The sequence below is a fragment of the Myxocyprinus asiaticus genome, chromosome 5, assembly GCF_019703515.2.
Source record: "Myxocyprinus asiaticus isolate MX2 ecotype Aquarium Trade chromosome 5, UBuf_Myxa_2, whole genome shotgun sequence".
In the NCBI taxonomy this organism is placed as follows: domain Eukaryota; kingdom Metazoa; phylum Chordata; class Actinopteri; order Cypriniformes; family Catostomidae; genus Myxocyprinus; species Myxocyprinus asiaticus.
Window position 1 is genome coordinate 14207332 of NC_059348.1, and position 23901 is coordinate 14231232.

Consider the following 23901-nt stretch of genomic DNA (forward strand, 5'->3'; position numbering starts at 1 on the left):
GAGTAAAGATAAATTAGGAAGAGTCATTATTGTTTTAGCTGAAATTCAGGGACAAATTCTTATTTTGGCTAATATTTATGTACCTAACATTGATGATCAGGGCTTTTTTATAGATCTTGAAGGGATGTTGCAAGCCGCTGGCACATCTCATGATATAATACTGGGAGGAGACTTTAATCTTTTGATTGACTCAGTCCTTGATCATAGTGAAGCATAAGTGTGCAAGCCCCCTAGAGCTACACTGACACTTCACAGGATGTGTAAAAATCTTGGTCTTACAGATATTTGGAGACTTTTGAACCCATCTGGTACGGACTATACATTTTTTTCATCAGTCCTTAAGATTTACTCTAGAATAGATTATTATTTTTTTTAATATCTAAGTACCTCATTTCATCTGTTGTTGATTGCTCAGTTGGAAACATTTTAGTCTCAGATCACGCCTTGGTGTGTTTAGAGGTGTTGCCACATATGGAGAAAAAGAAATCATATAGTTGCCACTTTAATGTATCCCTTTTGCAAAATCCTGAATTCCAATGTCTATATGGAGACCAACTGGTCCTCAGTATCCTCTGTAGCGTAGCTTGCGAGGCACTTAAGGTGGTTCTTAGGGGCTGGATCATACAGTATGCCGCATTCATCAAAGAATCCAAAGCACAAGAACTTGTGGAATTGGAAGGGCATATTAAAAGTGCCAAGACAGAGCTGAAGCACCGATTGTCGTCTAATGGCCTCAGAGAATTGACCTGATTGAAATACAGATATAATACCATTTTGTCGTGGAAGGTGGAGTTTTGGCTATTCAGGGCAAGACAGTCATACTCATACAGTCATAGTCAGGGGACAAGGCAGGAAAACACTGGCTTAATCCAGTTTACCTAGTCGGTTTGTTTTCAGTTCTTATTTTGCCTTGCTTTTATTTTTCTCCCTCGTGAGAGTTTGTTTGTATTTTTTTGGCTTTTGTTTCTCTATTAAACTGCCTTTCATTGCCTCTCTGCATCTTGGGTCCTTCCTCAAAATACCTTGACAGAACAATCTGACCAAACTTTGGTCACAGCGGAGACATGAGGGTTTTTTTATTGAGGCCAGCTCCGGCCCTTAAGGAATCGATCTCCCAATGCCTCGCCCAGTTGCTCGATCTCTTGGCCTGCTTTCAGCACAATCATCCTGTCGACGTCTTTGCTGAGGAGTCGGCTGATGTAGCCTCTGGACGGGGTATTGATGAGACCATCCTCAAGCAAATTTTTTGGCAGGTCTGGACCCATCTGTCCAGAGGACCTGTTGGCAGAGATGAAACATCTGCTGCGAGGGTGGAACACCAAATCCCAAAATCCCCCACTGTCAGTGTCTTTGGAGAGGCCCACCAAGCTTCTCACCGCCCAGAAGAGGAGGAGAAGGAGAAGGGCCCCTACTCTTCAGGCGCTGCCAGTGCCCACGGCCACGGAGGCCATTCCCCTGTCACTGCCAGTGCCCACGGCCACGGAGGCCATTCCCCTGTCACTGCCAGTGCCCACAGCCATGGAGGCCGTTCCCCTGTCACTGCCAGTGCCCACGGCCATGGTGGCCTTTCCCCTGTCACTGCCAGTGCCCACAGCCAAGGAGGCCGTTCCCCTGTCACTGCCACTGTCCTCAGCCAAGGAGGCCGTTCCCCTTTCACTGCCAGTGCTCACGGCCACAGAGGCCATTCCCCTGTCACTGCCTGTGCTAACGGCCATGGAGGCTGTTTCCTTGTCACTGCCAGTGCTCACAGCCATGGAGGCCATTCCCCAGTCACTGCCTGTGATCACGACCACGGAGGCCGTTCCCCTGTCACTGCCAGTGCCCACAGCAATAGAGGCCGTTCCCCTGTCACTGCCTGTGCCCACGACCATGGAGGTCATTCCCCTGTCACTGCCAGTACCCACGGCCACGGAGGTCATTTCCCTGTCACTGCCTGTGCTCACAGCCATGGAGACCGTTCTCCTGTCACTGCCTGTGATCATGACCATGGAGGCCGTTCCCCTGTCACTGCCAGTGCCCACGGCCACAGAGGTCATTCCCTTGTCACTGCAGTATTTTGTGCAGTTCAGCACTTGAGCAATGACATAATAGATAAACCTACACAGTAATGTGATATAGTGTTCTGCACCTTTGAAACATCCAAGCCTGCCCAAACTCTAACTGGCACCAAACCAGAACAGTTTGGATGGTATAATTAGCTCTCGCAGAGCTTACAATAGAGCTTACAGATTCCAGTTTAGCAGGAGATGATAAATCCCCAATTTAATTAATCTCAAATGCAAATGAAGATAATGAACCAATCTGGACATAAAGTGAAGCTTCAGGGTGAAAAAAAAAATTATATAAAAACAGTCCCACTGGAGCAAATAAAAATAGCATTGCATTCTGTTCACTTAATTGGAAAATGGTTGCCAATAAAATAAAAAATTAGGGACATTATGAAGACAGAATATTTTATAAAACAAAAGTATTAGGATGCTTAGGATGCATTGAGCATTAAGTAGCACTGTCACATCGGCTCAGTCTGCAGGTTATAAAACAGATTGTTCCAGTTCTGGACGCTGATAAGCACATCTAAGATCTTTTTACTGAGCATAGCTTTGTCTCACTGTGCAGCAACCATAGCTGACTATAATTCTTGTTGCATAGAAACTGAACTATACCTTCTAACGAAAGAATGGCAATTTTACTTAAAGCGCAGCCCCTCGGACCTTATTGCTTAAGTAATGTATATGTATAAGTAATGTACAGGTATGTATGTATTTAAACAGTATATATATTTATTCAATATCACACAAGCAAGAGTGCGATATGGACCTACATCAGCACTGCTGTGATTCGACCACAGTTTCAATGAACAAGTAAATGAAAAAGAAATGAGGAAAAACTTAGTAGGATCATAAAAAAAGCATTTGTGCAAGGAACTACTTTCTTACGCGACAGATCAGAATCTGCTGTTGCTAGTTCAAACCAAATGATGCATCCAAGCCTTTCAAAAATTTCACTTTAGAACTAGTATCACGGCTTGGGCTGTTTCTAAAAAGTTATTGGAGAAACAAGGATGCATGTGTGTGTGTGTGTGTGTGTGTGTGTGTGTGTGTGTGTGTGTGAGAGAGAAAGAGATTGACTGTGTGCAATTACCTGTGTCTATCTGCCACTTCCAAGCAGAGACGCTATAGAGTGTTAGTCAGCTTTCAGAAGATAATGTCATTTTGGTCAAATGCATCCTATTTATCTGTGAAAAAATAGCCGTTCCTCTCTATTTCAAGGTAGCTGGTGCACAAGAGTCATTCACTATAGAAACCGCAATGGCCTCTGCCATTTTGAACAGTATGTCCTCTCCAATGTGGAAACTGCGTAAGAGGTAAGTGCCTTGAGCTTTTGTAATTAATCAGTCTGTTGTGTCTCTCAGCTGTGATGAGCCTTAATGCTGAAGATGTTAGTTTAAAGCTGTTTAAAGCTATTTCCCAGATTTAGCAGTGTAGGAGTAATCTGAGAAATCATGGAAAGCAGATGAAAGAAAATACTGACTGACTAACTGACAGCACTGCCACTGACCGATTCAGGTCACCTCAGTTGGCTCATTTACACACAAAAATGGTCTTTTGTCACCACCTGATGGCTAAAATCTGTGATATCACAAAAATATATGTAAAGAGACTTTTTACAACATCTGAACTGAACGGCACGAACACAAGCGGAGTGATACAAACAGTGAAGCTTCTGAGTGCTGATGTTCTGAGACATCAGTGCTCATGGAACATCTCTCGTCCAATCAATTCGAGGACCGGACATAACTGTTTTATATATATATATATATATTTCTTAAGCACTAAATGTGCAGCACTATATTGCAAACATGAACAAAACAATATAGTTCATATATTTGGCCATATACATGTACAGGTGCATCTCAATAACTTAGAATGTCGTGGAAAAGTTCATTTATTTCAGTAATTCAACTCAAATTGTGAAACTCGTGTATTAAATAAATTCAGTGCACACAGACTGAAGTAGTTTAAGTCTTTGGTTCTTTTAATTGTGATGATTTTGGCTCACATTTAACAAAAACCCACCAATTCACTATCTCAAAAAATTAGAATACATCATAAGACCAATAAAAAAAACATTTTTAGTGAATTGTTGGCCTTCTGGAAAGTATGTTCATTTACTGTATATGTACTCAATACTTGGTAGGGGCTCCTTTTGCTTTAATTACTGCCTCAATTCGGCGTGGCATGGAGGTGATCAGTTTGTGGCACTGCTGAGGTGGTATGGAAGCCCAGGTTTCTTTGACAGTGGCCTTCAGCTCATCTGCATTTTTTGGTCTCTTGTTTCTCATTTTCCTCTTGACAATACCCCATAGATTCTCTATGGGGTTCAGGTCTGGTGAGTTTGCTGGCCAGTCAAGCACACCAACACCATGGTCATTTAACCAACTTTTGGTGCTTTTGGCAGTGTGGGCAGGTGCCAAATCCTGCTGGAAAATGAAATCAGCATCTTTAAAAAGCTGGTCAGCAGAAGGAAGCATGAAGTGCTCCAAAATGTCTTGGTAAACGGGTGCAGTGACTTTGGTTTTCAAAAAATACAATGGACCAACACCAGCAGATGACATTGCACCCCAAATCATCACTGACTGTGGAAACTTCACACTGGACTTCAAGCAACTTGGGCTATGAGCTTCTCCACCCTTCCTCCAGACTCTAGGACCTTGGTTTCCAAATGAAATACAAAACTTGCTCTCATCTGAAAAGAGGACTTTGGACCACTGGGCAACAGTCCAGTTCTTCTTCTCCTTAGCCCAGGTAAGACGCCTCTGACGTTGTCTGTGGTTCAAGAGTGGCTTAACAAGAGGAATACGACAACTGTAGCCAAATTCCTTGACACATCTGTGTGTGGTGGCTCTTGATGCCTTGACCCCAGCCTCAGTCCATTCCTTGTGAAGTTCACCCAAATTCTTGAATCGATTTTGCTTGACAATCTTCATAAGGCTGCGGTTCTCTCGGTTGGTTGTGCATCTTTTTCTTCCACACTTTTTCCTTCCACTCAACTTTCTGTGAACATGCTTGGATACAGCACTCTGTGAACAGCCAGCTTCTTTGGCAATGAATGTTTGTGGCTTACCCTCCTTGTGAAGGGTGTCAATGATTGTCTTCTGGACAACTGTCAGATCAGCAGGTTGTGTAGCCTAGTGAACCAAACTGAGAGACCATTTTGAAGGCTCAGGAAACCTTTGCAGGTGTTTTGAGTTGATTAGCTGATTGGCATGTCACCATATTCTAATTTTTTGAGATAGTGAATTGGTGGGTTTTTGTTAAATGTGAGCCAAAATCATCACAATTAAAAGAACCAAAGACTTAAACTACTTCAGTCTGTGTGCATTGAATTTATTTAATACACGAGTTTCACAATTTGAGTTGAATTACTGAAATAAATGAACTTTTCCACGACATTCTAATTTATTGAGATGCACCTGTATATGAATATGACCACTTTTGTAGTATAATCATGTGCTCTTTTTACATCAGTGAAAAGCATACATGATCATACATATTATGCGTTTTAAATATATTTAATTATAATACATTTCTTTATATTATTTATTTTGTGTGGGATATTTCCAAGGTTCCAGTGAACCGCACATAAATCCGCTTTTAAAGGTGGTCTGGGGTACGGTTCATGTGAACTCTGGTACGGTTTGCTGCTGATATGAACGCATAGCTACTTGTCTTTAAATAAATCACCTTCAGAGTGCATCTAGCATTCCTCACATCTCTTGCAACGGATTTGCAGCAGACAAACGCAACAGCCTTTCTGTGCATTTAAAGTTTTGGTGAGTCACCACAGTCCATAGTCACAGTGGTAAACAACTGCAGCATGTACTCACAGTGGTACTTATAGTGGTAATAATTTTGGCAATGCAATCATACCGCGGTTGGAACCTAAAAGTACCATGTGAAAAGACACCAGAATGCGGAGGGGGTGGAATCAAACTTGGGATTGAACCAAGCAAGCAAACAAAGTGTCTTACATGCATGTGATAACAAAGATGGTGGATATTGTCCACAGTGGGTTGCAATGGGATAGTATAGGTCCCAGGCTTATTTTAAGTCCCAGCTCTTTCATAGTAACAGTCATTATGTGTGTAAGTGATGAGAGAGCTTCATTAATGTAGAGTGTGCACACTCACTTCCATAGATGTCAAGTTACAGCGGTGAGTGCCAGCAAACCAGCCGCTGCTGGAGCACTGGTCAATGTCCAAATCCTGTAGATTAACATCCACACGAACATCTCCTCTACAGAAGGACAGAGAGAGAGAATACATGTAAACAAAAATTACATTTGCACTTTCTGAAGGAAATGCCAGCGCTTGCAAAGAAGCAAAAAAACAAAAAAAACAAAAAAAAAGTGTTAAGGTTTTAGGTAGGCTTAAGCTTTAGGCTTTGGTTCTGCATAAATAAAATGCTTCATCAGAGCCGCTTTGCTATTTGCTGTCAACTGCACACAAGACTCAGCATATAAAGTAGGCTATGTTCAGAATGGAATACTAGCCTACTACAAATAGTATTTGAAACTAATTTGAATTATGCATTGAAATTATGCAGTAGTAAGCAGTTGCATGTTTAATTCAATAAGTGGCATCCAGTTATCAGTTATTATGCATTTTTAATCCAATTTTGTGTAAAAAAATAAAATAACAAAATAAACTTTTGGCAGTCAGATCAAATAACTAGTCAAGAAAGAGATGTTAATAATCATGCTTTAGTCACACTGGAAACTGAAGGTCAAATTGAGCACATAGAATTGTCATATACAGTATTCCACACAGTGTTCTTTTGTATGAAGTAGGCTGTATTTCATACATATATAAAATTTGCATAGTGCATGCACAGTATACATAATTTATATACTTAGAGTGGAATGGCAGTATGCTATTCCGAACATAGCCAGTGTTAAGTCAGCTACTGTATAAATGGTCAAATATATGCAATGAGAGTCAATGAGAAAGTCAATGAGAGGTTTTCACATTTTAAAATTATAATTTTATATAAAAGATTATATAAGTATATTTTTATATACAGTACTGTGTAAAAGTTTTAGGCATTTGTGAAAAATGTTGCATAGTGAGGATGTCTTATAGGATGTTTTGAGAATGCCATAAATAGTTTTCATTTATCAATTAACGTCATACAAAATCCAGTAAACATAAAAAAGCTAAATCAATATTTGGTGTGACCAACTTTGCCTTTATAACAGCCCCAATTCTCCTAGGTACACCTGGACACAGTTTTTCTAAGTTGTTGCAGATAGGATGTACCAAGCTTCTTGGAGAATTTGCCACAGTTCTTCTATCTATTTAGGTGGCTCAATTGCTTCTGTCTTTTCATGTAATCCCAGAATGACTCGATGTTCAGTGGAAGGCTCTGTGGGGGACATGACATCTGTTGCAGGGCTCCCTGTTCTTCTATTCTAATCTTTTCTATTTGCAAAAGTAATGTTTGGGAGTCTAAAATATATTTTTCCAATTGACACACTAAAGCTGAATATATAAATAACCATCTTATGACAAATGTTTTTTTGAAACATCTTAAGTGCCTAAAACTTTTGCACAGTACTGTAAATATTTTTTTCTTTGTATAAAGTTTACAAAAATCCAAAATAAGAAATAACCTACAAAAACAAGTTTAAATGGTGTCTGCTGGGACTACAAAATAGCGTGCACTTAAAAAATCATCCACATATTGCAGCATACTTCATTGCTCATACCACAGCCAATGATGCAGTAACACTCCTCATAGAAAGATCAAATAATTCCCCTGAACATTTTCAAAATGAACACCATGTTAGATACAAAACAAACCTTGATGAATCCACCAGTCTGTGCAGTACTTTGCACTGGCACTAAATACAGCCTCATTATGAGCTGAATAACTCTTTGCAAGGGCATTTCAGTGTTTTTCCCCGAGGGGATGAGATGAGCCTAAGTCATCAATAGAGACAGAGTCTGGCACTCAAAATGAGAGAAGGGAAGTGTTGTTATCACCTCTGCAAAAGAACATCCTGCACATTCAAACTGATTTGCACATGCTGCTGGTTGTATAATTTAAGATGGTAATGCAAGCGTTCTCACTTTCTAACTAGAAGGGGGAAACCGGCTCTCTGGTTCATTATGTGAAAATGAGAGTTGTTGCCATCAGCCTTTTTACTCCAGATTACAGTCCATTATAGAGGGCTCCTCTTTCAGTGTCTGAACGCCCGCATAGCCCATAAGGCATGTTATCTGAGAGCTGTGAACCATGTTTTTCCATATTGACTCAATGCTTTTTCACACAGGGGTGCTGTTTTTTCAGGGCAGCATGTGTAAAAGGGTTAGTTCACCCAAACCTTTAAACCTTCCCAGATGTGTGTGACTTTCCTTCTTCACCAGAATGTAAATGCTATGGCATGTTCACACGAGAGGTCAGAAGCACGTGCTTTGTATACAACAGAGGAATAAACGTCATGTGAGAGTTACTTAATTTCAAACAGCAATACAGTGCTGGCCGGAAGCAACAATTTAAAGCTAAAAAACATTTTAATTATCCATTTGTTTCTTACACAAGCCTATTGATTTGCTTCAGAAGACATTAATTGATCGACTGGAGTTGTGTGGGTTACTTTTATGCTGCCTAAATATGCCTTTTGGCCCATCAAACAGCCAGCAACCTGATGGCACCCATATACATGCATTGTATGGACAAACAGAGCTGAAATGGGCTTATAAAATTCTTCATTTCGGTTCTGCTGAAGAAGGAAAGTCAAACACATCTGGGATGGCTTAAAGGTAAGTCAATCATGAGAGGATTTTCATTTTTGGTTGAACTAACCCTTTAAGGTAGTTTTAACTTTAACTTCTTTTTTCTTCACAAAATCGAACGGAAACTAATTTTAGTTTCGGCTGATGACGCAAGACACACAGTTGAAGTGCTTATACTGGCTATGCAGCACATCGAAATGTCCAACTCAAAAAGAACCAAATGAGCCAGCTCCATGAACTGTCAAAGTTTGCCGAGGATTACTGAGGACTTGCTATGTGTTGAGACATTAATGGCATTAGCCGAAGAAAACATTTATAAACCTACAGATGTTTCTTTCTGTGTTATTTTTTAATTATTTAAAACATATTTACAAATAAAGGTCTCGAGAATTAAAGGGCATTTTTACTCGATGATGTTACTAATACAAATTATGAATAATATGTTTTCTAGTTGTGTTTGTATATGATGGACATTTTCAAGAAATCAGAATTTCATTAACTTTACATTTTGTATCAGCAACAACATATTAAAACAACGCTAAATGCAGATGACTAGAAGCCTGAGACCAAGTTCGAAATGAACGAGTTGGACTAATACAGGCTAGGCGGCTCTTACGAGTTACAAGACCGGTTGTCAAAGAACCCGTTCGAAATGAACGAATCAATCCTACAGGCAAAATCATTCAGCTTTTCGGTCGTGTCTGACTCAAAAAGAACCGAAGGAGCCCATCCAAATAAGGATTACCGAGGAGCTGCTGATACTGTGAGCATGCGCGTACCGAGGACTTGAAAGAGCCTGGGGCAAAATGTAAGTCTCTTTAATAACAAACAAAATGTTCTGGAAATATGATTATGACTAGTTTTATTAAATGACATTTTAATAAAACATGCAAAAACTTTTCAGTCGAGAGATGTAAATTAAGTTTACAATTGTTTATTGTGCATGCAGATTATATTTTAAATTGTTACAAGCTGAATCATGGTTTCTGGTAAGTTGATTAGTTCATTCTCTTTATGTGCTTTAGACACGTAGAACAACTGCGTTTGTGCATCAGTGTCTTTACTGGCTGTTTTAAGTGCAAAATTTGTAGGACACTTATCCAAGATGTAATCAATATTTGTCAGTTGTATTCAACATGCAGGATCACAGAATGAAACACTGATGAAAATAAAAAACTCTTATTATTGTAACTTAATTCAATAAAAGGTAATAATCAACAATATGCATTCACATATGGCTTTATTTGAATGTTTGAGTGCGAATACCTTGACACTGGGATGTTAGTCTTACTTACTAGTGATGTTATTACATGATGATGTAAAAGAATCACTGAATTGTTTTTTGAACTGATTCATTGAAACGAACCGTCCAAAAGAACCGGTTCACGGAAATTAATTGGACTTCCCATCACTAATCAGATCAGTAGGTCAATGTTTTCTTCTACAGTTGGCCCCTGCTGGTAAATACTATAAATACATCATTATGTGGGCAAAAAGCATGTTTCTCCATTGCTGGCCATTTAGAAGTAATCATGTATTTAGTCTAAATAAATTTTACAGGCAACATATAAATCATAAAATAAGAATTTTATTATAGTGTTGATGTTTCACCAATGTTTTTGGAAGGTTCATAACAGCATGAAATGGACTTGTATTTTAATATAGAGTTTTCAGTCACATGACAAGGCTCAAAAAATTTATTGGCTTCCATGGATGAATGCGCCAGCTGAGCAACTGCCATTGAGATGAAGGGAAATGCTAAAGTATATTAGACCTCCTTGCTTCAGGCAGTCTGCTGCTAGGGGTGATCTGTGGATTTATCATCTGAGTCTAAGACTACTGAGAAGCCTGCAAGCCTGTCCTCTGGCATGTACATTATATACTGAGAAAGAAATGCATGTACTGACTGAAAATGTTTAGTGAAGAATGTGACAGTTTACAGCCTATGAGTCTATGGCTGATTTTGGAATGGCATACTACCCATACTATTCTTAATGCTTTTGCGATATCTATATGTGGTAGAAATATTAAGATTAGTATGGTAGTACGCCATTCTGAACTTGGTCTAGAAGTGCTACTAACTGAAAACTGGTAGTTAAAGGAATAATTCTGAAAAATAGTTACATCATGTTCATGTTCATTTGAGATAAAATCCACTTTATTAGAACACTGAGAGTTCAAGTAAATATCCCTTTTCTTCCTGGAAGTTCATTTCATTCCATGGCAGTATGAGGCACCTAGGAAATAACACTGATTGTTATACACATGGGATGCTCAGATCATTCCTCTCTGCTCTGCTTTGTGGGCCTTCACTGGATTTGATAACGAAACGAATCAGTTTCGTTATTAAATCCAGTGAAGGCCCATAAAGCAGAAGCCATCTGTCTACTGAGAAGAGAAACAAACACCTACAGATAGCTAGAGCTGTCATCACTCTGTCTTATCTTTAGGCAGAGAAAATGGAGTGCGAGTAGGCAAGAGCGATAGAGAGAGAGAAAATGTGAGAATTATGTGGCTCAGTGTGCTCTTCTTTCAGTGTTTACACAATGATATTTACAATCCTTCCATTACACTTTTCTCAAACTCCATTACAATGTCTTGATGAACAAAAATATAAACGACTAACATGATATGGGGAAAAAAAAGCAATCTTAATCATACTTTTTTAAAAAAAATGAAAAAGGTAATTATGCCGTTTTGCAGAAAAACACCATGACTAAACAATATAGAGTATACCAAGATATGAAGGCTCTTTCAAGTAACACGGCTCCAAAAAAGACCATTATGCTTCAGTTTACACTATATTATAAAAATATTTAGAATTTCAGTGTATTCATACTTGTTTCTATTTTAGCATACAGCAATGCACTCCAAAATGTTTAAGACTTGGCAACTTTTCCATATTTTATTTTAAGCACAGTGGTGTGAAAATCTCGACGGCACAAGTAATGGCTGCACATACAGTGCTATTACATGTAGATTACAGTCAACATTGTAAAAAAAATTTTTTTTTTACTATAATTCCTTTTTACATTCACTTTGCAATGTTGAAAGTCATGAAATGCTTTAAAATGGTTCACAATCACTAACTGTATTTCTATCTAAAAATGTTGTCCTTCCTCAATTATATTTTATGTGGTTGTTTCAATAATTTATATGATTTTTGGAAAACAATTGCGTGCAGAGGTTAAGTATCATAAGTATCAACAAATGTCACATGTACAATTAAACTAGCTAAAAACTCAAGATGTGTTAAATTAGCCAGTGCAGCCAGCACCTTTTTTAATTTATAATCATTAATTGATTTTGAAATTTCTTAGATCAGGGTTTGTGAACTGATGCTGTGTTTGGGTGATAGCTGGCTTATTGTCATCAGCAAAGGAACAAATAGGCTACTGTATGTTTTATTTAACAATAATCCAAAAGATTAACCTCAGGAGTGTGACCACAATAAAATTTGTCAGATGCACTGCTTGAGAGTTACACTTCATACTGACTGGCATCTAATTAATCTATCATGGTTGGATGGATGGATGGATGGATAGATAGATAGATAGATAGATCGATCGATAGGTCGATAGATAGATGCTCAAAATTTTAAATATTGCTGTATGAAAATAATATTGGGGAATTCTGATGAAACTGTAACTTTCACAATTGCAGTAGCCCTAAATGTTGTCTTATATTTACAGAGTGACTGCCACACAGTGCCGCTATTTGCACTCAAATAGTCTGAAACTAAATTAATGACAAACCGCACCCTTAAATGTGGCTTCTGCACCCTTAAATGTTGCTGTGGATATGCTTTCCTTGTATGCACGACCCAGGTTCAATCCCCCCTTTGCCCCATACATTTTCCCATCCTGTTTCCTGTCTCCACTCCCAATATCTCCTTTAAAACTACTTACAATTGTTAATAAATTAAAAATTATATAAAGGTTGATAAGCCTCTGCCTTAAAGCCTATATGGATGTAGGTGAACAACTGATCTGTTAGCTATTTTAAAATGTTTTTTATAATGACATACTGTAACTCAAGATGGCGCCGAGTATGGCTGCTGCGTTGCGAGCTCCGACACAACTTAGCAATGGTTTGTTTGTTTTGTTTACAATTCTTATGTTTCTTGTCTTGGATGTTGCCTGCCTTATTGTCTACGACAGACAAACACTTTTGGACATTGGCTCAGCGATCTCACACCGTAAACCGGACTTCACATTCCTCAATGCCGACCCGCTGTTTACAAACACGCAAGCGGAGCCCTTTGTCTGGGCAGCACGGCCGCGGAAACGCAGGAGGAAAAGGGGAAACAGAGCCGGCGTTCTCATCAGAGTAAGACGCCGCGCAAATCGACCCCCGCTACCCACTATTCTACTGGCAAATGTTCAGTCTCTGGATAACAAGCTCTGCGAGCTGAAAGCGCGGATCTCTTTCCAACGAGAGACGAGGGACTGCTGCGTTATCTGCCTTACGGAAACTTGGATGTCTGCGGAGATTCCAGACTCAGCCATTGAACCCGCGGGGTTTTCCATGCTCCGAGCGGACAGAGCGAAAGACCTCTCAGGTAAAACTAGAGGAGGTGGTGTATGTTTTATGATCAACAAATCCTGGTGCGATCAGAGGAACATACATTCTATCAAGTCTTTCTGTTCTCCTGATCTGGAATTTCTTATGCTTCTGTGTCGACCATTCTGGCTACCGAGGGAATTCACAGCGGTCATTATCACTGCTGTGTACATCCCCCCACAAGCCGACACAGACCGGGCACTCAAGGAACTGTATGGGAGTATAAGTGAGCAGGAAACCGCGCACCCTGAGGCCGCGTTCATTGTGACCGGGGACTTTAATAAAGCCAGTTTAAAATCAGTCGCACCAAAATATCACCAGCACATTAGTTTCAACACACGAGGGGACCGGGTTTTGGACCATTGCTACTCTCCGTTCCGGGATGGCTACAAATCCCTCCCCCGCCCACCATTTGGAAAATCGGACCACTCTTCCATTCTGCTTCTGCCCGCTTACAGGCAGAAACTGAAACAGGAAGCACCCACCCTCAGAACGATCCAGTGCTGGTCGGACCAATCAGACTCTACGCTACAAGACTGTTTTGATCGCACGGACTGGGAGATGTTCCGGTCCGCCTCTGATGACGACATCGAGCTTTACGCTGATAGCGTAATGTGCTTCATCAGAACGTGTGTAGAGGAAGTGATTCCGACCAGAACTGTGCGAATCTATCCGAATCAGAAGCCGTGGATCAACAGCGATGTTCGCGCAGCACTTAATGTGCGGACCTCCGCTTTTAATTCCGGGAACGCGGAGGAGCATAAACAAGCCAGTTATGCCCTCCGAAAAACTATCAAAACAGCAAAACGCCAGTACAGGAGTAAGATTGAGGGACAGTTTAACACCACCAACTCTAGAAGCATGTGGCAGGGAATTAACATCATCACGGACTTTAAAGGGAATAAAAACTCCGCCATGAACACCGCTGCCTCTCTCCCAGATGAGCTAAATACTTTTTATGCTCGTTTCGAGGGAAATAACACCGCCCTCGCGGAGAGAGCTCTCACGGCCGAAGCTACAGAGGTTAGTTCACTCTCCGTCTCTGTAGCGGATGTAACCCGATCATTCCGACGGGTGAATATCCGCAAAGCCGCGGGTCCAGACGGCATTCCGGGCCGCGTCATCAGAGCGTGCGCGAACCAGCTGGCTGGTGTTTTTACGGACATTTTCAACCTCTCCCTCTCTTTGTCTGTAGTCCCCACATGCTTTAAAACATCCACCATTGTGCCTGTTCCAAAACAATCGAAAATAACTTGTTTAAATGACTGGCGTCCTGTTGCTCTGACCCCCATCATCAGCAAATGTTTTGAGAGACTAATCAGAGATTACATCTGCTCTGTATTACCACTCAATCTTGACCCGCTGCAGTTTGCTTACCGTAACAACCGCTCCACTGATGATGCCATTGCATCTACAATACACACTGCTCTCTCCCACCTGGAAAAAAAGAACACTTATGTGAGAATGCTGTTTGTAGACTACAGCTCAGCATTCAACACCATAGTGCCCTCCAAGCTAGATGAGAAACTCCGGGCTCTGGGCTTAAACAGCTCGCTGTGCAGCTGGATCCTGGACTTCCTGTCAAGCAGACGCCAGGTGGTTAGAATAGGCAGCAACATCTCCTCATCACTGACCCTCAACACTGGAGCCCCGCAGGGCTGTGTTCTCAGCCCACTACTGTATTCCCTGTACACACATGACTGTGTGGCAACACATAACTCCAATGCCATCATTAAGTTTGCTGATGACACGACGGTGGTAGGTCTGATCACTGACAATGATGAAACAGCCTACAGAGAGGAGGTGCACACTCTGACACACTGGTGTCAGGAGCACAACCTCTCCCTCAACGTCAGTAAGACAAAGGAGCTTGTGGTGGACTTCAGAAGAAAAGACAGAGAACACAGTCCCATCACCATCAATGGGGCACCAGTGGAGAGAGTCAGCAGCTTCAAGTTCCTGGGTGTCCACATCACTGAGGAACTCACATGGTCCGTCCACACTGAAGTCGTTGTGAAGAAGGCTCATCAGCGCCTTTTCTTCCTGAGACGGCTGAGGAAGTTTGGAATGAACCGCCACATCCTCACACGGTTCTACACCTGCACTGTGGAGAGCATCCTGACTGGCTGCATCTCCGCCTGGTACGGCAATAGCACTGCCCACAACCGCAAAGCACTGCAAAGGGTGGTGCGAACTGCCAAACACATCATCGGAGGTGAGCTTCCCTCCCTCCAGGAAATATATACAAGGCGGTGTGTGAAAAAAGCTCGGAGGATCATCAGAGACTCCAGCCACCCGAGCCATGGGCTGTTCTCACTGCTACCATCAGGTAGGCGGTATCGCAGCATCAGGACACGCACCAGCCGACTCCATGATAGCTTCTTCCCCCAAGCAATCAGACTTCTGAACTCTTGATCTCCCACGATCAAAATACATCATCCCTGCACTTTATTACTCTTTTATCTCACACCGGACTGTCATAAATTATATTACTGTCATTATATTATGTCTCTCTTAACAACTGACTATCAACCGACAGCCTGAATGTCAATACAGTACAATACTGTACATTCTATATATATACTTTTTTCATATATATTTTAATTTTTATTGAATAATGTGTATCTATATAGTATCTATATAGTAAAAAACAAAAAAAAAAAAAAAAAAACAAAAAACAAAAACAGCATATTGTATACTGTGCAATGTATGTTATTATTGTATATTGTTGAGTGTAATTGTGTATAACAGATGTTTAAATTGTGTTGTGTTAATTTGATGTTTTAAGTTGTGTAATTATGTATAACAGATGTTTAAATTGTGCTGTGTTAATTTGATGTTTTAAGTCGAGTTTAATTATGTATAACAGATGTTTAAATTGTGCTGTGTTAATTTGATGTTTTAAGTCGAGTTTAATTATGTATAACAGATGTTTAAATTGTGTTGTGTTAATTTGATGTTTATTGTAGATTGGCGTATGTCTCATCACTGTCACGACTGCTATGTTGATCGGAACTGCACCCAAGAATTTCACACACCATTGCACTTGTGTATATGGCTGTGTGACAATAAAGTGATTTGATTTGATTTGATTTGATTTGTAATTTACTGATTCTTGAGAGAAGGGACAAAACATGTCTTACACACAAAAGTTATCTTAATGTTAAAAATCAAGAAATTCATAATAATAAAAATACTGAAAAAGTAAAATCTAAAAGAAATGTATACTCAGGGAATTTATTTCTTATATTTTTAAATAATTTCATTTGAATTGTTTAAAAATGCATGCTCTATACTCGGAAGCACATGTAACTTAACCTGTCCTCAGCGAGAGGTCACAATGTTACACTGCCAAATAAAGTGTTTCAAAATGCACCTAATTTATTAATATAAATATAAGATGAAAGGAAGAGATCTGAAAGATATCAAACAATGCATAAAGTAAACTTTAAATTAGTTTTTCCATAAAAAAAAAAAAAATGCCTATCAAAGTTGTGTCCTCACTTTGCATCTGAATAAATCAGACAATGTCATGTTCAGTTATAACTCTGAAGACCTTGTTGCTACTTCCTGCTTATGGTGGATGCAACAGTAGGACACGTGGTCTGGTAAGTTTTATATATTTTTTATTTTATTTTTTTATTTTAAACTCTGCTGTCATAGCCTCAACATGTCAACACTGTCATCCAATTGTGATAATTTTTGTTAAGAATTGTGGAATAATTTTAGCATTTTAGTTTAGGTAAGAGAGGTAGCTTTAACTAAGGGAAAAGAAAATGGCTCCAGTGCACAACACATAGTTAAGATGGAAAAATATTAAATTTTGTCTCTGTCAGAATGTTCTGAATAGTGTGAAAACAGAAAAAAAGAAACAAAATATATCTATATATTTTATCACTTAACTCCTTTACTGAACACTATTATAGATCATGTTCCCTTACATGGTTAGTTAACTAAGACTTTGTATATCCATTTTAAATTAATTTAGTATTTAAAAAAAATACAATAAAAACTAAGATTTAAAACATTTTTGTCCCTTATCTCAAGAATCAGTGAATTATTACAAACTAAATTCGATGTTACCAGTATCCTTCTGGAATTTATGTAATGGAATTGATAAAACTCAAACCTAAAAGATGGAAGGGTTTACACCTAGAAAAGAGCTACTCACAGTAAGCAGAGACGGTATGCCCCAAGAAGGACACAGCACACTGAATGTTCAGTCTCCTTTAATTTGACCAGTAGTGATGATGATTACTTTTCTTATAGTAGAGCAGATTCAAGTAATTATTTCTGTACAGTGTAGTAAATATATCTGGTTTTCCATTAACGGTTGATGCAGTACAGGTTCTATCAAAAGGTCTCTCATTCGCCCCGATGAGTGAAACGACAGAGTTTAAAACTAAATTAGATCTATTTCATTTTCATCAGAATTTCCAGTTGAGAGCATGGTATGGACGAACAACATATACATCTGATACTGCTTTGGGAGACAATCTTCAACTATTCGCTCCATGTTTAAACCAAAATCATTTTTTATGCCCCCCATACAGAATGCTTCAATTAACACTTTTGTCAAAAAGGTTAATTATTATGTTGAACTTCTTTTAAAAAAAGTTGTCACCAGTAAAGAGGAACCAAACAAGAAAAGAGCAAGAGGCGCTGATCTCTATAGCAAATAACATAGATCTGGTGATTAAGCCAGCGGATAAAGGTGGAGCAGTAGTATTATGGAGCAGAAATATGTATACAGAAGAATAGACAACTCAAGGATAAGAATATCTATCAACGTTTACGATGTGATCCAACTGAGATGATGAAAACAGAACTGTTATCTTTACTCATTGAGGCAAGAGAAAATAAGTGGATTACGGATAACAAATTCAAATTCCTTTATGTAACAAATCCAAGTATTGCATGTTTCTATATGCTGCCAAAAATCCATAAAAACATGACTAAGCCTCCTGGACGTCCTGTCATCTCCAATAATGGAAGTCTTTTAGAACCATCTACACAATATATCGATTTTTTCATTAAACCCATTAAACCTACTCTTCCGGCATTTATTCAAGATACAATGAATGTGATCAAAAAAATTAAAGAAACTATTGACTCTGTATCTTTTTTGGTGATTATGGATGTGGAGGCTCTGTATACTAATATTAATCATGATGCCTTAAGACACTACTTAAGATCCAGATCAGTGCATGAGATTCCTACTACAGACTTCACTTAAACACTTACAGAATGGACATTGAAACACAATGTTTTTCTGTTTGAAGATAACTTCTTTCAACAGATCAAAGGCACTGCAATGGGGGCATATTTTGCGCCGAATTATGCCAACCCCTTTTTGGGACTGCGGGAGGAGGAGCATGTCTTCAGTGTTGCTGTAAATCCTTTTTGTAATAATATAAAATGGTAGACCAGATATATTTATGACATTTTCATGATTTTTGAAGGAAATGAAACGGAATAACAAAGTTTTCATGCTTTTCTGAATTCTGCAAAGAGCTGCATCAAATTGAGCCTTGAAAAAATCTACTTTTTAGATCTTGTTATTCACAAGGAACAAGACAGATGCCTTCACACTTCACTCTTCAAAAAAAAAAAAAAAAAAATACAGACCATAATACCATTTTTCATGCAAAGAGTTTTCACCCAAAACATCTGAAGGATAATACACCTCTGGGAGAGTTTCCAAGACTGAGACGCATATGTGATCAAGATCCAGAATTTAAAATTCATGCTACAGAGTCGGGGCCTGGGTAGCTCAGCAAGTATTGACGCTGACTACCTCCCCTGGAGTCACGTGTTCGAATCCAGGGTGTGCTGAGTGACTCCAGCCAGGTATCCTAAGCAACCAAATTGGCCCGGTTGCTAAGGAGAATAGAGTCACATGAGGTAACCTCCTCGTGGTCGCAATTAGTGGCTCTCGCTCTCAGTGGGGCGTGTGGTAAGTTGTGCGTGGATCGCGGAGAATAGCATGAGCCTCCACATGCTGTGAGTCTCTGCGGTGTCATGCACAGCGAGCCACGTGATAAGATGTGCGGATTGACTATCTCAGAAGCGGAGGCAACTAAGACTTGTCCTCTGCCACCCAGATTGAGGTGCGTAACTGCACCACCATGAGGACCTAGTAAGTAGTGGGAATTGGGCATGCCAAATTGGGGAGAAAAGGGGATTAAAAAAAAAAAAAACATCATGCTACAGATATGACAAACCGCTTTAAGAACAAAGGATATCAACAAAAAAAAAGTGTTGGATCAGGCTTCGAATACAATGACACAGCTACAACAAGATGATCTACTTAAAAAGAAATACATGTAAAAAGAAAAGAGTAAAATCTCTATGTGACAATATTTTGTCACTGAATACAGTACTGCTTCACAACATATTAAACGGATAATCAACAAGAACTGGGGAATTATCCAAAGTGATCCAAGTCTACGTAAAATTTTTCAGGAGCCTCCAATTGTCAGCTACAGAAAAGCCCCTACCATTAAGGACAGAGTAGTAAGAAGTTATTTGCCTGCGATTAAACGTGGACATTGTAACCATTGTGACAATGTAATCCAGACAAAGTCTTTTGTTGATGTTTACTAACAAAGAGTTTTCTATTGGATCATTTATTAATTGTAAGAGTACACATGTAATCTATAGGCTTCAATGTCCTTGCCATTGCTCTATGTAGGCCGGACTAAGCGTAGGCTGCAAGATAAGCTGTGGAATCATAAGAATGCAGTCCGCATAAGAAACAAAGATTACCCTATGGCCATGCATTATGCATCTGTACATGATTCAAACCTTTCTACTTTAAAAATTGTTGGTTTAGAAACAGTGTGTGGATCTATTAGGAAGGGGAATAGACTACAAAGACTTCTACAAAGAGAGGTTTTATGGATCTTTCATTTAAAGGCCACCACTTTCCCTGGTTTGAATGAAGAATTAGATCTGACCCCATTTCTGTAAACATATTTCCCTTCTCCTAACTTGTAATTTTTGAAGGATGAAGGCTGGAATTTGTTAATACATACATGTGGTGAAATGTTTTTTATTTTGTATGTATGTTTGTATTTTTGTTATTAAGATCTTGTGATGTCTAAAAATAAGGGAGGTACCTTTAAAGGTTTTGGATCTCCTTGGATTCACTGAGTAGTTATTTCCACTTACACCTGTGACCTGTTGGGTACTGACACACTCTGAAGAAGGCTGTTTGCCGAAATGCATCAGTGTGCAGTTACTGACATATATATATATATATATATATATATATATATATATATATATATATATATATATATATATATATTTGTAACTTCTTTAAACATTTTAATGTCCTAGTGTGACTAGCCTAATAATAATAAAGGCTTTTGAACTTTTGTATCAGAAGAAGTGCCAACCAAAGGCACCTTCTGGAATTACTTCATGAGGTCCCTCCAGCAAGTAGCTTTCCAAGATGTTTTCCTTTTAAAACTAAAACCTGATTGATTTTGCTGGGTGAAACAAGATGCATCATACATACATATAAACTGGAGTTTGTAAATTACAAAGTCTAATTAGTTATTTGGGGAAAGTGCATTGATCTTACCTAAACTCAAGCGTTGTGTTATTCTTCAAGCCATAAAAACCTGCGGAGAGCGTTAAAAGCCAGTGTGGTACAAAACTCCCGTGCTCGCACTCCAGATAGGGAGCAGACCATTTGACATGACTCCTGTCCAGAAAAGATCCGCTATGAGCTGCTGAATCTCCTCGACTTTTGAGTAGGTGGGGTCTCTTTCGGTCCTTAAACTCGTTGTACCATTCGGACTCAGATGTCCTGTTTTTAAGGCGATGGTGCGCGGTGCTGGAGAAATCTTGAAGAATGATCTGGTTCTTGGCTCTGGTCGCCTGGAAAAAGACCTGTGGACTAGGCGCCTCAAGAGTCTCCGTGTGAAATGTGACCACTGCCCGATGGATTTTAGGATTCCCTTCCAACATACTCCTCACCAGCGCTTGGTACCACTGGATATCCCTTCTCAGATGTTGCTCTCTGGACGTATTGGATTGTAAAAGCATGTTTAGGAAGTTGGTGGCGTGCGCCATGGTGTCGAGGATGCTATGGAGGGGGTAATGCGAGGCGGCATGAGCTCCACCGCGGAGGCTGCTCAACTCATACCGTCGAGAACAGTTGACATGTTCGAGGGTGGATGAGTCCCCCGTGTGCAGAAAAGCGGTGACCACACGCGGCAGATCCTCCTCGATCTTATGCGCCACCACGGTTTGCTCCGTGATGGAGGGGCTGTTGGAGAGTGTCGGATGTTGGTGCGGCGACTCCCTGGGATTGGGTGTGCTGTAAACAAGATATTTTGCCTTGATTTCAGGGTCTTTGTCGCTCTCTGACCATTCCACGTAGCCATAGCTTGATCCCTTCGCAGTTCCCATTTGCAGAAGGAGGTAGAGAAGGAATGCGCCCATACCTCGACGCAAATGACAATTCACAGCACACACCATTTAGAACCTAAACTCTCGGTTTATAGTTAAATGTGCATTCCCAAAGTTGCTGAACTCTAATGGTTCAGGAATAATCCACACACCATCCTCGCCGCCCACATGTCTAGATCTCTGGCATTCTTTGGCACCATGCGCTTAACGCGCTGACATGTCTGTTATTGTCAAGCTCATCTTCCTCACAAAGCAATGTCTCTCCTCTCACAAATGTGGTTTTGAGAGTGAAAAATATCTTCCTTCACTGCATCGTTTCTCCAGTAGGTTACTGTACTGTTCACTAGACCCATCAGTAACAAATGCTCAAAGCTTGCGCAGGAACGATGGTTTCAAAAGCCCCTTTTCCCTCATTACTGTATTCGAGACGTGTGAATGGATGTTTCTCTTGTCAATCTGGTGCAATTGGGTGGTGTGAAGAGAGAGGAAGGGGAGCTGTCCAGTGCTGAAAGCACAATAGATAGTAGTAGATGTTCTGGCATATTAGGCATTCCGTTCCGTAATATCTTTTTTGGAAAAATCGATTATATCATACGTTACATTATTATACATTATTGCAAATGCATAACATAAATGAAAGAAAACATTTTTAAAGGAATAGTCCACCCAAAATCTAAATTCTCTCATCATTTACTCACTCTCATGCCATCTCAAATGTGTATGACTTTTTTAGAAGAATATCTCAACTCTGTAGGTCAATACAATGCAAGTGAATGGTGACCAAATCTTTGAAGCTCCAAACAGCACATAAAGGTATCATAAAAGTAATCCATATGACTCCAGTGGTTTAATCTATGACTTGTGATGCAATCTAATCCATTATGGGTGAGAACAGACCAAAGTATAACTTTTTCACTGTAGATCTTGCCATTGCAGTCTCTACTAGGCACGATCATGATTTCAAGCTCGATTACACTTCCTAGTGCTTACCACTAGATGGCACTAGGAAGTGTAATCGAGCTTGAAACCATGATTGCCATCAAGATTTTAAAAAGAGTTATATTTTGGTCTGTTCTCACCTGACTGGATTGCTTCTGAATATATGGGTGTAACCACTGGAGTCGTATGGATTAATTTTATGCTGCCATTATGTGCTTTTTGGAGCTTCACATTTCTGGCCACAATTCATTTGCATTGTATGGACCTACAGAGCTTAAATATTCTCCTAAAAACCTTGGTTTATTTTCTGCAGAAGAAAGAAAGTCATACACATGAGAGAATTTTCATTTTTGGGTGAACTATTCCTTTAAGACATGATTGACCAGTTATTTTAAATCTTGGCCTTTAAAGTCTGTATTTTTATCTATTTATCTAAATTCTGGAAATTTGGCACTCTCAAGGGGCAGTTGTGCTTATTTTCAAATCTGTTATGTGGTTGCAGAAATCTCACTATTTGTTTATTTAATAAATGTTGCATTTAGTTATTCTGGTTTGTTAATATATTTATTAACATTATTTTAATTTAAATGATGTTTCTCTTGATTATGCAAATATAATGGGACCCCTGTCTTCCAAACAGTTCCACTTTCAACTAACAAGTCCATTGAACATTCTCCCAAAAGGTATGAGGATTATCATGGTGTGTTTTGGCAAAAATCAGATGGGCCATAATGTTCTTCTGGGTTAGCAGTGGTTTTCGTCTCGCCACTCTTCCATGGATGCTATTTTTGCCCAGTGTCTTTCTGATAGTGGAGTCATGAACAGTGACATTTATTGATGCGAGAGAGGCCTGCAGTTCCTTGGATGTTGTCCTTGGAGTTTTTGTGACTTCCTGGATGAGTCGTCGCTATGCTCTTGGAAGAATTTTGGAAGGTTGGCCACTTCTAGGAAGGTTCACTACTGTGCCAAGTTTTCACTATTTGGAGATAATGGCTCTCACTGTGTTTCTTTTGAGTCCCAGAGCCTTTGAAATAGCATTGTAATCCTTCCTTTTCCTCATTATTTCTGGAATTACTTTCGACCTTGGCATAGTGTGCTACTGGGTGAGACCTTTTAGCCAACTTCATGCTGGTGAAAAAGTTCCATTTAGGTGTTGATTTCATTGAACAGGGCTGGAA

At 39.6% G+C, this 23901-nt stretch overlaps 1 protein-coding gene across 1 annotated transcript in view; it reads right to left on the reverse strand.

Moving 5' to 3' along the window:
- Window positions 1–22122, reverse strand: part of LOC127441626 (probable G-protein coupled receptor 158) — a 111158-nt gene extending 89036 nt beyond the window's left edge. Inside the window, exons 1-2 of the mRNA XM_051699243.1 lie at window positions 20952–22122; window positions 6191–6296 (exon numbers count right to left, since the gene is read on the reverse strand). Coding sequence (XP_051555203.1) covers window positions 6191–6296; window positions 20952–21853 — 1008 coding nt within the window. The 5' untranslated portion in view covers window positions 21854–22122. The remainder of the gene's footprint in view (window positions 1–6190; window positions 6297–20951) is intronic.
- Window positions 22123–23901: the final 1779 nt, after the last annotated feature.